Source organism: Manis javanica, chromosome 2 (genome assembly GCF_040802235.1).
Source record: "Manis javanica isolate MJ-LG chromosome 2, MJ_LKY, whole genome shotgun sequence".
Taxonomy (NCBI): domain Eukaryota; kingdom Metazoa; phylum Chordata; class Mammalia; order Pholidota; family Manidae; genus Manis; species Manis javanica.
In genome coordinates, this window is record NC_133157.1 from 102459681 (window position 1) to 102473435 (window position 13755).

At 42.1% G+C, this 13755-nt stretch overlaps 1 protein-coding gene across 23 annotated transcripts in view; it reads right to left on the minus strand.

The window, feature by feature from the left end:
• Positions 1-13755, minus strand: part of SVIL (supervillin) — a 235847-nt gene that overhangs the window by 27885 nt on the left and 194207 nt on the right. For all 23 annotated transcript variants that reach the window (XM_073228993.1, XM_073229000.1, XM_073228994.1 and 20 more), the window contains 6 exons: positions 9982-10129; positions 6547-6636; positions 6370-6456; positions 4870-5047; positions 2644-2816; positions 957-1112 (listed from right to left, as the gene is read on the minus strand). In XM_073228993.1, the coding sequence (XP_073085094.1) occupies positions 957-1112; positions 2644-2816; positions 4870-5047; positions 6370-6456; positions 6547-6636; positions 9982-10129 (832 nt within the window). The remainder of the gene's footprint in view (positions 1-956; positions 1113-2643; positions 2817-4869; positions 5048-6369; positions 6457-6546; positions 6637-9981; positions 10130-13755) is intronic.

Consider the following 13755-nt stretch of genomic DNA (forward strand, 5'->3'; position numbering starts at 1 on the left):
TTCAAAAACTACAAGGCAGGTGAGAGCACGCCTTCACACAGCACCTTCTTTTGTGGGAATTTTCACTCTAAACTGTAGAGGAGTCTTGAGGGGAATCAGTTTGGAGAGAAGCACTGCCTTGAGCTGCTTTCAGCACCTTTTTTCTAAATGAGTGTTGATTTAATCTTCCCACAATCACATTGACGGAATAGACTCAGGGTTAGAACATGGGACTCGAGGGGGGTTATTTGCACTTATCATCAGCCTACTGTCCTTGAAGACACCAGGAGGACAGTGGTTATGCAGAAACACTCTGGAAACCCTCACAGAAGGAAAGGACATTTCGTCCATTCTTCTCTTGAAGATTCATCTCCAGCAGTTGCTCCTTGGAGGCGGTGAAACCTCTCCCCATCGCCCAGAGCTTCCCTAGCTGTCAGCTAAGTGCCTGTTGCTGTTGATAGGGTGTTGTGTTGGAGTGGAATCAGATCCACTTCACTTGCCTCTGCTTTTCTTGATTCCTTCTTCAAGAATGTACATTTCTCCCTCTGGCCTATGTTGGTTCTAGTTTACTTCAGAGAGAACTGAGTGGAAAGAACCACAGTGATGACATAGGGGGCATCTGGTAACTGCATGACAGTATTGTGGCAGGGGTCACAGGGCAGGGAGAAGCGGCAGCGAAAGCCGAGCTTCCAGAATGGAGATACCTGGGTTCAAATCTACCTCTGACACTCAACAGCTGCTGTGACCTCAGACACATTACTAACCTCTCTGAGTCTCCATGGCATCTATTTCCCATCTCACAGATTTTGTCAGAATTATATGAGAGGAGGTAGCACAGTGCCTGGCACACAGCAGGGTCTCAAAAAGCATGCATTTCCCTCCCTTTAATGGGCAGTTTGGGGCAGTCAGGGCTCCTGATGTTACTAGATTAAAAAGTCCTGGTCAACATGTGACTCCTCTCTGCTGCCCTTAAATACCTTTAATCTGTACCAACATCAGCTTCTTGTAGGGCACGGCACTGTTGTTAGAATTCTGTTCTGTCAGGTTGACACTCCGCAGGCTGACGTTGCTGAAGTTTTCTTTACTGGCTAAACCTGCCAGAGTGACTTCTGAGAAGTTGGAGTTGGAGGACACTGGGGGGTTGAATAAGGAGACACAAGACGGGGAGACAAGATGTTCAGGTGAAATGACAATGTCTGCACTCAGAAATTATTTATGCCTGACTTTTTCTTTTAAAGTTAATCCAGAGTAGGAGAACATACTCAAGTTTGATTAACTATGCAGTTCAATGCCTACACACTGTATGAAGAGTTTAACACCGTATTGAAAGCACAGATGCTTGTTGACACTAGCCACATTTAATCCTATTGAGACACAAAAGCTGAATGACAGTGTGCACCAGCTATTTTAATATAAAATCAGGAGCTGGACTCAGTTGTTGCAAAGCTACTGAGAGCTGCTAAAGTTCCTAACAATGTTTAGATGTTGAAAATGCATTCTCAAGGAAGATTGTTAGGTATCTTTCAACAGAAGTGTTGATACGTAGAAAAGCAAGCACTCTGTAGGGATGGTTTAGTTCTAATGTTTTCCTGAGGGGCAAAGTGATCTACTAGATGATCTCCTAAGGTCTTCTGCTCTCAGACTTAAGACTGTTATACCAAAATGCTGGGTTTTCAGTGTGGACCAAGAAACATACATGCATCCATCATCCCAAAGGAGGAGAAGTACATAAAGTGTGTCAGTAAAGCTTTATTTCTCTAAATCACTGTTAAAAATGTATATGCTAGAGAGAAACTCAGAAAGCTATTTTGCAGGGATTAGGTTCTAATGCTGAAGAAATATAACATGATTTGACAATTCATCTGGCATAGCAACTCTGACATACACTTCTCCTTAGTAAACCAGTTATAATGAAAAATTTCAACAACTTCACCTAAATACTACATGTCTAAGAAAAACTTTAGGAAGTAGGTTTATGAGTACATTAGGAAAATAAAAATTACAGCAAGAATGTTCAAAATAGCATGATTATGCCTGTCATTACCTCCACCAAGAAAACCACTGTTTCAGAACTATGGGGCCTCAGCTTAGCCTAAAGTGGGACAGAGCATGAGGTCTTCCTCCTGTCTATCCATTCACTGTCTCCACCCCAGGGGCCCTCACTCTACCCATCCCACATCCCAACTCTGAGGGTCCTGAGGCTGCTGTTGAAAACAATTTGGAAAGCACTGGTTTTTGCATTAACATAAACATGTAGGGTTATGAAAGCAGTGATTTGGGACATTTTTCTCATGAGAGATCAAATGATTTGCTCTTAGATAAGATTAAGTAAAGAAATAACATGGTGGGCTCTATAGAGCTGAAAATGTTGAATTATAATTTGTAGCCTAGAAACATCCTTCTTCTCTGACTTCTTAAAACTCAGTAATACAGGATAATTTGAATTAACCAAGTGAACAAATGTTCCATGGTATAAGGATTTCTGTGAAAAGCCTTTAAATTCCAGGCAGGTGGGCATGTGTGTGTGCAAACAAAGTCATTTTTGTTTGATGCATGTCTTTTGAGCAGCATTATTAGCCTTTGAAGGCAGAAAAAGGAGATGATTAAAATCACCTAATCTCAGGTCCCAAGCACAGAAACAGGGTGGTAGTTCCAGATACTCACTCTTTTCAACTTTCATACGCTTTGACTCCATGAAGGCAACGTTTAATCTCTGCTCAGTGTATTCCTGAAGGAGGTCCTCTCTTGCTGCCAGCATTTTCAGGGGGTTTTTGGAAGCCTGGACCCGGCGCTTGGGCCTGACTGATCGCTTGTGCTCGGCCACAGAGGATGTCAGCCTGAGAAGCAAAGCAGAGCTGAAGGTTGGTCTGCAGTGTCCTCCACACCTGGTCACAGGCAGGGCTCTGACCTGAAGTGGTGGGCTACACCATTTTACTTGATGGGCTTTCAGCAGATTTTATTATCAATCTTACATGTCCTTCTTCTATGCACCATCCCCTCACATGGAGTCAAAGAATCTTGGAGATGGGAAATTGAAGCCCATTTAGTTCAAGATCCCAGCCAATCCTAGAAGCCCCTATTCACACCACACGCCCCTTGGTCTCTGTATGGAGGAGCACCTAGTTCCAATGGGGCAGCTCGTTCCTCTACCAGAAAGCTCTGAGGGCAGGGAGTTCCTCCCCATCCTAATCACACCCAAGCACCCATCCTAATTCTACTGAAATAATGCACACATCTACTTTTGTCACCATCAAGCCCTTCAAGAATTTAGAGCCAGCCACTGCTTCTCGATTTAATCCTTTCCTCCAGACAAACCTTTGTTTACGTAAGGTTCTCAGCTCCCACCAACTCTCCCATAACTGACCTCTTCTCAACCCATTTCCACCTCTGAAAAATAACCACTATTCTGAAGACTATATTGAAATAAAATAGGCTCACAAAACCAACTATGACCACACAACTTGGAGGCAGAGAACCACTGGGGAGTCAGTCCCATGATTTACCAAGAGACTCCAGCAGCTGCTCTCAACTCTCCCTGCATGGGTCTCTGTGCCTGGAAGTCTGTCTTTACATGTAACATTGTCCTGTGTGTGTGTGAACATACATGTATGTGTTTATATGTAGTGATTTAAGTAATGACATTTGAGTTGGGATAAGGTTGAGAAATGGTTAAATAACCATGTATGCAAATACCCAAAATACCATTTAAAGGTTGGGAAATGGCAAATTGTTCATTTTTTTTGACAAATTGGAAAAAACTGAACAAACTGAATATGCAAAAAAATGTATCACCAGCAGCTTAAGGGAAACTTTATAATGAACCACACAGACTTCAAGAAGAGACTGTCACTCTGAGAAATTTGTGGGAAATAGATACATATGGTTCATAGTTGCCCAGCATATTCCCCCGGGAATCTGGTAGCAGTGCCTCGGCTTTCCTTTGCAGGATCCCCTGCCCTCCACTGTCTGACCCAAACCCGGGCTCTGGCCACTCAGCATTTTCCATCCCCTTGGTGACAGGGCTTCAGGGCTGGGCTTAGACCCTAGAAAGTCAAGCCTGGGTCTTGTGCTGGGCTACTCGATAGAGGAGCCACCTCTGCTGAGTGGCCAAGTACTTCAGATGAAAAATCCAGAGCTAGCGGTGGCCATCTTCCACCACATGGTGACAGTATGACTGAGGAAAACTGGCGTGAGGGAGGCCTCATTCCGACCAGCCCCTAGAACCTGAGCTCACACCTGCCCCTTCAGTGAGTGAACCTGTAAATCCCTCCCCATCTTCCTTTTGCTGAAGTCTGACAGGGATTTCTGTTTGGCACTTGCAACCAAAGGAATTCTAGTATCACATCACTTTTTTTAGGTGGTTTGGTAGTGTTCCTGTGTGTGGAGAGACCCTTGAACCTTGGTGAGAAAACCTTCATCTGTTGATTTTATATGTGATTATAAGTTAAGTTACATGCCTTACTGATTTTCTAGCTGGTTGTATTAATTTAAGGCCAGGTGAGCCAAACATTTTTCAAAGTTCTGAGTAAGAATTCAATATGTGAATTGAAAGGCAGGTAAAGAAATCTCTGCTAAATAATGTTAAATCTAAAGATCTGCAAAACAACATTCAAGTTTTGTGAAAATCTGGTGACATTATTTTTGGAATAGGGTAGACATCTGTGACACATGCTGTGTATGCAAGATTCTGCCTGAATGCACACTTGTTATGGGGCATAATGTTTTGTCTACCCCACAGCACTGCCTGTCTGGCTCTCGAGGGTAAAGCTTGGCTGTGATGAAGTTCTATTGTAGAAGAAGGTAACAGAGGAGATCTTATGAAAGTGTATATAGAGGCTGATGAAGGGATCTGCGCTCAGTGGATGAAAGATGGGGACTGAAATAACTCACTTGGGGGCATAAGGATCGAAAAGTACATCAAAGTCCTCATCTAGCTCCACAGGGCTTCTGGGTACAGTATAATCCATGCTGCGGTAAAATTTGGCAAAGGTCTCGTCATCGTCCAACTTCATCACCTCTTTAACAGATTTACCGGTGACAGTGAGGACCGTTTCTTGCATTCCACCAACTATGAACAAACAAGCAAATAGATGACAAGATTTCTATGAAAACTTGACTCCAACTACATTCTCACAGTACATGAAAAATAATTTCCCCCCTAAGTTCCAGGACTGGAGGAAACATGACAGTGATGTCCAGGGTTCTGGAGATGCTTCCTGGGCCTCACCTGAATTCTCATGAAAGGACCTCCTGTCTGAGCAAAGTCTGCACTGGGAAGTGGTAGGATGGAGGGAGGCTAACCTTGCTGCGTCCAGGCCCACTAAGCATTTCTGAACTGGTTCCTTTTGCTATGAGAAGCAGAACTAGCTCCAGCCTAGTTCCATTCAGGGTCTGTGAAAACTTTCTGCAAAGGGCCACATGGTAAATATTTTAAGCTTTGTATGGGAGTCTACATGGCCTGTATTGCCACTAGGCAACTCTGCTGTTGCAGTGCAAAAACAACTATTGGTGATGCGTTAACAAATGGGCAGGACTGTTTCCAATAAAACTTTATTTACAAAAGAGGTGGAGAACTGGATTCATTTACCAAGTTGTGGGCTGGATTACTGTATTTAATGAACTTTCAATTGTTTGAATTCCTTGTCTTGCCAGTTTGGTTATTCTATTACCCTTTTATATTTCTGGTTTAAAATGGCTGTCTGTGTTATTTTCAACCTACTGGGGCTCACTGTCAATAGTAAGGGCTCCCAGTACTTAGTAGTTGATAAATTTCAAGTACTAGACATTTTTATTAAGAGAAGAGGCTATTTCTGCACATTATTCTTTTATTTTGTATACTTTTTTGGCTTTTGCATTGAAATATTTATTTCAATACTTATCCATTAGAATTTTCTCTTACAAATCATTTTGATTATAAGATACAATACCAGTTCCTACCTTATTGGAAATTGATATATATCATTTAAAGTTCACCAGGCCCAAGATAATGTTGATTTTATAATATAATAATCTTCTTTCAGGTATAATAGCAAAATTACTGAGTTTACAATCCTGATTGGATGACATCCCAAGGGCTCGGATTCAGGAACAAATGTTACTTGGTTGGGGGTTCCCTAATTTAATACATTATCAAGTGAATCAGAGCTTGATAATCCAGTCTTGACCTATAACTTCATTTTGTAAATGAAAGTAGCAAAGACAATGCCTATGGTATGAATTGGTGAAGTCAAACAGAAAGAAGACAATTTAGCTGAGGAAAAGCAATCAGAATTGGGATTTAGAGATTTTGAGAGAGAAGCAAGGTTTCCTTAGCTACTCATTAAAATACGAATCACCATGTGCCAGAAAGAGCATATAAACCGAAGCTTCCCTCTGGCTTCTGTTTGGTACCTTTGTTATTCAGCCTTCTCAGAAAGGTTTCCAGCCTGTCCAACTTCAGGTCTGATTCTAACTGCATGTCTGGTCTGGCTTCAATATCTAGGCAGATAGAAACAATCAGTGAGAGAGTGTCACAGAGGAGCTCAGTGATCACAGACCAGGGGTTTATCAGGCACCTGGGGGACTTACCTTCCAGGGGTTTGGAAACTGGTGTCATGCCTCTTGTTTTACTGCCAAGAGGGGACGCTACTGGAGTTATGGCCGTGGGTGATGCCAGACCTGCAGAACCAACAAGGAACTATTCAGTATTTGCTTTCTGGAAATTTCTGGAATCTTTTCTGGATCACTGTCAGGATTGTTTCTGGAAATTCCCAGGACTCTGATGGATGTCTGTTGGTCCCAATATAGATGTTACAACTTACAGAATTTACACACATGCAGTGTGCACACCCATGTGTACATTTGGCAGGTACCATGACTAGGTGGGACAACTGCAGGTTAGACAGAATTTTATGGTTTGTAAGAATTGTAGTAGCTGACAAGCTGTCATTCCAAAGTGAACAGTGAAGATGTGGGAAAATATGTCTATAGCATGTACATCATCTGAATAGGAGAACATAAGGCAATCAGAATATATTTGAACAAATGGAGATGTGAGTTCACAAGGCTTTTTAGGGTGGTGAATGTAGTTGAAGAGGAAGTGTATTTGCACCGTCTCCCACAGAGGAAGTAGAGAATGGGCTGCGTTATGCTATTTGGCAAGTGGCCCCCAGCACTGGAGTTTTCTTGCAGGCTGTGGTGAGGTAGGGACAGTATGGCCTTTGGGGGCATCACTTGAGAGTGTGTCTTTATTGATCAATAAGCCAAGGAGTGCTAACCTTTAAGAAGGAAGACACAGAGGAGTATATGTTTAAGTGGATTTCTGATTGTTGGAGGGTCGTATCTATCCCAAGTGTTCCTGGGAAGTAGCGATCTGCTTTCACATGTATTTATTGAGAAGCCAGGTGGGGAATCTTTAAAGGAGAAGTGGTACGGTACATGATAGAGAAAGAAAGGAATACCAGCAAAAAGAAGGCACTGGATAGAGCAAAAAACCTTAACAATGACATCACCACTTTAAGCAACCCTCAAAAAAAATCCAAACAACACCCAGAGAATATCGTTGTCCAGAGTAAATCACCTCACGTACAAGGAAAAATAAATGAATTGCTCTGCTCTTTCCTCTCATGAGCTGGAGGGGGATGTATTATAGCATAAAAAAATTTAAGGAAAAATACAGAAAGGTAGTTTAAAACTTAAGTTTCAGGTGCTATTCTGGAAGTGCTTCTCAATATGTACATATATTTTTGCTTAATGAGGTCCATAAAATTTTAAATATTTATTTCAATCACCAGACCGCTATATCAGTGAGAAGTAAACCTTCTTGAAAGACAATGAAGATAAATAAAAATTGGTGTCACAGGCTGGGGCAGTAAATCATTACTAAAAGGATGCAAGAAGAGACATGGGAAGTGTTCATTAGCACAAACGTCTTTCATTAATTTGAGGCTAATAAACAGGCAGGACTCAAGGTAACCAACCTGGCCCTCCATTCTGTCAGGGCGCCCCCTGCTGCCCATTCAGGCGGCAGCATGCCCGATAGCTCCTAAAGGTGGGACCTCTTTCCCAGCTATAAATAAGGATTTTCTGTAATGGGGGAGGGGCATAAAGGTTTAAATTACACCATGTTAAAACAAAACAAAGCACTCCCCAGACTTCTTTTCAATGAATTCCACCTGCAATAACCAGTCACCTGCTCTTTCTGGGGAGGACATTTTCACATCTTTTATTCAAAGGCATGCTTGGAATACTTTTCAAGAGAATCCTAGAATGTCACAGAAACCTGTGGAGTACTCGTTGCTATGTAGAATCTAGGACCGTCAGTAAGGGAGAAAGACTTAGGGACGCTAGGGGCCAACGGAAGTTTCTGAGGTGATGGAATGAAACCCAGGGTACAGTATACCTCTTGGCAATTAGCAGATAAGCAGTATCCTGATGAGATGGGGAGTCTGCAGCTGTAGTGTAGGGTATATTTTACGGCTATTTTATTCTGTAGTGACTATAGCACACTGGGCCACATTACGGCATATCAAAAAGAGCCAATGGCTCAAGTGAAACATGTAATGGAGTAGATGGTAAAAATATTAGAAAAATAGGGTTCAGTTTTTTCATCAGATTAGAAGTACAAGAAAATTATTTCCTGAGTAAAATGTGAATGCAAACCCACCAAGGGACAGGAAATTCTCTGACCTTGCTCTCCAAACCTGCAAAAGACCAAGTCTACTTACTCTGACATCGCTGTGGACAAGGGCAATGGTACCTGGTAGTAAGGGCCCCCTTAGAAGTAAATTATGATTTTTAAGATGGAAGAAGAAAAAAAGAAACCAAAAATGTCATCAGGATAGAAGTCTAGACCAGAAGTTGGAAGATTTAAGCTCTAGTTCAAGTGATCCGCTTGAGCTCTTCTTGATCACCGTGGGCCTCAGGGCGTGCTTTTATTAATACAGGGCTTATGCTAGAGTTGTTTTATCAGATTATACAGTTCAGTAATGTGGTGGCTAAACAAATACTACCTCATTCTGTGAGAGTAAATGATCTTGTTTTCTTCTACCAAGATTTGAATTAATCACAATTCCAGGGCTTCCCCTCCCTTCCTCTTTTCCTTCTGCAAATATTTATTACGAGCCCACAGTGAGTTAGGCACTATTTATGGGGTAAGGATCCCAAAAAGTTTTGAGAGGGAAACATAAGCCTCGGAAGCTAATGACAAAATAAGTCAACTCTAAGTGAATGTGAACACTTTTATCACTATGTTAGGACCTTTGCTTTTAAACAATAATTTATAAAATGAAACTATGTGCATATAAAAGGGACCCCACATTTTAACCATTTCCTACAGGATACGCAGCCTCGAAGCTCTCTGGTGACTTTACTCATCACATGATAAACATCACCTAATTTCATAAATCTTTGAACACCAGCTTCAAATCAGTGCCAAGAGCTCAGCTGCAGAGACATGACCGTCCGCAGGACAATCCCACTTCCTTGGAAATGGATACATTTTTTGACATCTATTAAAACACTTCCAGACATAGGGCTCTGTAAGCCAGAGAATTCGGTTTGATGGAAAGGAACCTCAGAATTATCCTAAAACGGAGAAGAGATAAACTCCATCTTCACTGAGAAAGGCTTATTTGCGTTACCTGATTACCAGAGAGCAAGAAATTGAAAATAATTGAAAAGCAATTATGGGAAAGGACTAAGATTTCTTAGCTGATTTGCAACTGCTTTTGAAACCTGTGCTTAATTTCCAAATGGCTAAATTCTGAAACGCGACGATGGAATTATGCTTTTTGCACTGAAGAGCGCTATTTGGGACTTGAAGGTTTTCGGTAGGAACATCTCATAAAACCTGCCCCAAAGCATTTATACAACTTCAGAAAGAGTAAAAACTTAAAGGACCATGGCTAGACTTTTCAAACTGAGGTAAACTCACACCACCTTCCCGTGCGCCGGCGAGGAGGTGGCCGCGCCCACACGTGCGCATGCTCACACGTGCACGCCCACGCGCACATGCGCGCTCACCTTTCTTCACCATTCTGCCGGCCACAGTGAACTGGGTGGAATCGTTGGCAGCTCCTTTGCCTTTTGCCTTCCATGCTTCCTCTCTCCCGGTGATGAGATGCTTCCTCTCTTCGATACTCATTTGGCTCTCTCGACTTTCCGTGATCCGCTGTTTATAAAGTGCACCGCGGAGAAAACAGGAGAGGGAAGTGACAGAGGTAAATTTCCACATATAGCATTTCCTGAGCCGAAAAGCAAGCAGAGGAGGACAACGGTGTCCAAAAATGTCCACACCTGCTCTGTCCGAACTAGGTTTGGCTTCCTTACTTCCAGCTGGGGTTACAGATCACCAGAAACAACACTGGAATTTTAGGTTAAAACTTTGAAGTTTTCAAATTTATTTATTCAGAACTCTGCAATACCAGAACGATACTTTGTGAAAATAAACAAAAATAGACTGTCTTCATGCCTTGAATTTCACAGCGTTTCAGAGTTGCTCTGTTTTACCAGGCCAGTTAAACTTGGTTGATTAGGAAATTTTATCCATATATGCTCACCAAGAACGCAGTCGATCTAGAAAATCTTAACCCACTTAGGCTCACAAGGAACACACTCAGTCATAAAATAGGGACAGCTAATTAGGAATAAGTAGTGTTACAAGGAGGTTTTTTGGAGCTCAGCATGCTTTTTTCCTATAGTAACTACATTACACAGGCAATTAGGCCACCAGGTCAGCCCATAGATGTGACTTGTAAGTCATGATACATCTGACATTGAGGATGGATTGTGCTACACTCACAATGTATGTATATAGTGACACTTCTAACCTAAACATGGCTTTCAAGACTTTCTGATTGGGGTTCTGTCTCTTCAATTTCTAAGCCACTATGACACTCATTTGGTCTATAGGGAAGCATCCAGAGGGGGACATGGGGAGGCCAGGAAATGAGGAGGGACAGAAAGGAGGCAGAGGGCAGGGGTCAGGCACTCAGGGCAGCAGAGTGGGTAGAGAGTGGAGGATGGCAGAGGGTGGCATCAGGGGCAGGAAGTCCTCGAACATAGGAGAGTTTGCTTTCCCTCCTTCATGCCACCAGTTCTTTCACTATAAAGTCCCTCACTGTTGGGGAACATGGGACAGGGCAAGAAGCAGGGCAGAGGGGCTGTGAGGGGAAATGCTGAGGAAGGAAGAGAGGAAAAGCATCCTGCCCAGAGCAGACAGAGCTGCCCTAGTCGCTCACACAAAAGCAGCTCCCACCAAACAAAGCAGCTCCAAAGGGGGTAGTGGCCTCCTGGGTGTGTGGTTTTGCTTTAAGCCCCAGTATTTTCTAAGACCTGAGGAATGCACTAGGTCATTTTATTCAAACTATGGATGAGCTCTCCTTAACTGCTTAGTTTCCCCAGCTCCTCTTCCCTCATAAGGAAGTTTTCCTTGAATAAGAACTCAAAGATCAAAGTGATCTAAGGTCTTCCAGTGACAGTGGTAGGACCAGGAGAGGCCCAAAGGGAGATACATTCTAGGGGACCCAGTCATTCTCTCCCTCCACAGCTGTTCAACCCACTTATGACAAATTAGCTTCCCTTACTGATCAGCAGGAAATAACTTCCAGATTAATGCAGGAAGAAAGTGGAGATCAGCACGGCTCTTCTTAAAGCCCTGGAATGTGGAGGGTGATATAGGGCAGGGGTCTTTCCTTCCCTTCCAGGAAAGACGTGCATTAAACCACATCTGCACTGGTCAAATTTGGGGTAAGCCATAAACATAGACTTCTTTATCATCTAATACATGAATCTTCTTTTTACAGAATTCATCTACAGAGAAATTACAGCTAGAACTGATTTTGAGATCCTTGGTAATTTAAATTAGGGTAAAAAAGCCTGTCCCCAGAGACTGACAACTAAATGCAAAGCATAATCCTGGCTTGGATCTAGATGGGGTGGGGGCCAAAGGGAATTGGTGGGGGACACTGACACAGTTAGAATGTGGATAGTGCATATAAGTGGTCAAATTTCCTCACCTTGATCATTGTACTGTAGTTATTGAAGTGTGCTATAACTGAATGTTTTAGTGTCCCCAACACTCATATGGTGAAACCTAGTCCTTAATATGATGTATTATGAGGTGGGGGCTTTGGGGAGGTGCTTAGGTTCTGAGGGTGGAGCGCTCATGAATAGGATTATGCCCTTATCAGAGACCCCTGAGAGCTCCCTTGCCCATTCCATGAGGTGAGGACAGCAAGATGTTTATCTAAGAACCAGGAGCTGGCTCTTACCAGGTACTGAATTACTGGTGTTTTGATCTTGACTTCCAGCCTTCACAACTGTGAGAAGTACACTTCTGTTGGTTATAAGCCACCCAGTCATTGGTACTGTTAGAGCGGCATGAAATGTGTATACATACACACAAGGAGAAAGGGAGAGTCAGTAATGTGGTAGTGGTTTGAAGGAGGAAAGGAGAGAGGAGAGGATGCCAACAATTGGTGGATCTGGTAAAGGGTATGTGATAGTGCCCTGTCTATTATGACAATTTTTGTTTTAAATTTTATCAAAATAAAAAATTAACAAAATTAAAAACCCTTTTTATTAACTTTCCCACTCATGATTGGTGAGGCAACTCTAATTCCAAGTTACTCTGAATCATATATCCACATTAAATAATCTATGAGGTTGACTTGCCAGGAAGACCTCATCAAAATTCAAAAGTCTTCTTTGAAATGAAGTTTCAGGAGTCAATTTTAATCAAATCAGTACAGCACTTGACTTAAGGTATTTGAAAAAAACATATAAAGTGCCAGGGACGTTTGCTGCTCTGAAGATCCAGACATCATTAATTCAATGGTGAACTCAAAAACATTTCCAGCATCCTGGGTGTGGTGGGCTGTGGTTAATGACTCAGAAAAATGACATCCTTGAATCAACAATCCCATTTCCCTCATTTCGCTGATTCCCCTAGAGCTCTTACAAGAGTGGGGTGGATATAAGCTCTGTAATTATACAGCTGTTTTAGGATTTAAGGCTTCTAGGAATTGCCAGATCTAGGTTAAGGAGCAGTATATTTTTATTCACTCTAAAGCACATTAAACATAAAGGTTTTTGCTTCTCTGTAAGTTTCACCTTTATTGCTACTAAGTGGGTTTGGTTTAGGACCCCCTAATTCCTCATCACTTTAGATAGATCTATAGTGGTATAAGGTATACAACTTTTTTATTCATTTGAGAAAATTAATTTATCATACATTCCTATTAAATTCTAAAACTCAGAATGTGAAAACAAGTTAGATGGAAATTTTTGTCCATTTACTTTTTTTTAGCTTAAAACATTATATTCTTCTCTTTCCTTTTTAAGCTTTTCTAGCTCCATTCAGAGAAGGTTTATCAAGGTTTAGCTGATGATGTTTAGGACTGACTGGAAGAGTAAAAGAGTTGAGGAGGACATGAAGAGAAGCCTTAGTAAATCTCTCCTTTCATGTACAGATCCCATGAACGTGGTGCAAAGGTGAAGTGGGGAGGGATGGGAACAAGAATGTGCGTGAGAGTGTGTATGTGTGTGCATGTGCGTGCGCTCTCACACGTGTATAGAAGGCAGTGAAACAGCTGAGACAAAGATAGGTCTTAGGGGTGGGACAGAGTCTTGGTAGGACACAGCTTGAAATTGTGCAAAGAATCAATCTACAAGAATGTTCCCAGGTTACCCCATTGTTACTGATGGATTTGCCTCTAAACACCTACTTAGAATTCACAAAGTGAATCTCACTAAATGTTTCTGATACACGGAGTTATAATAAGACAGAGAAGAACT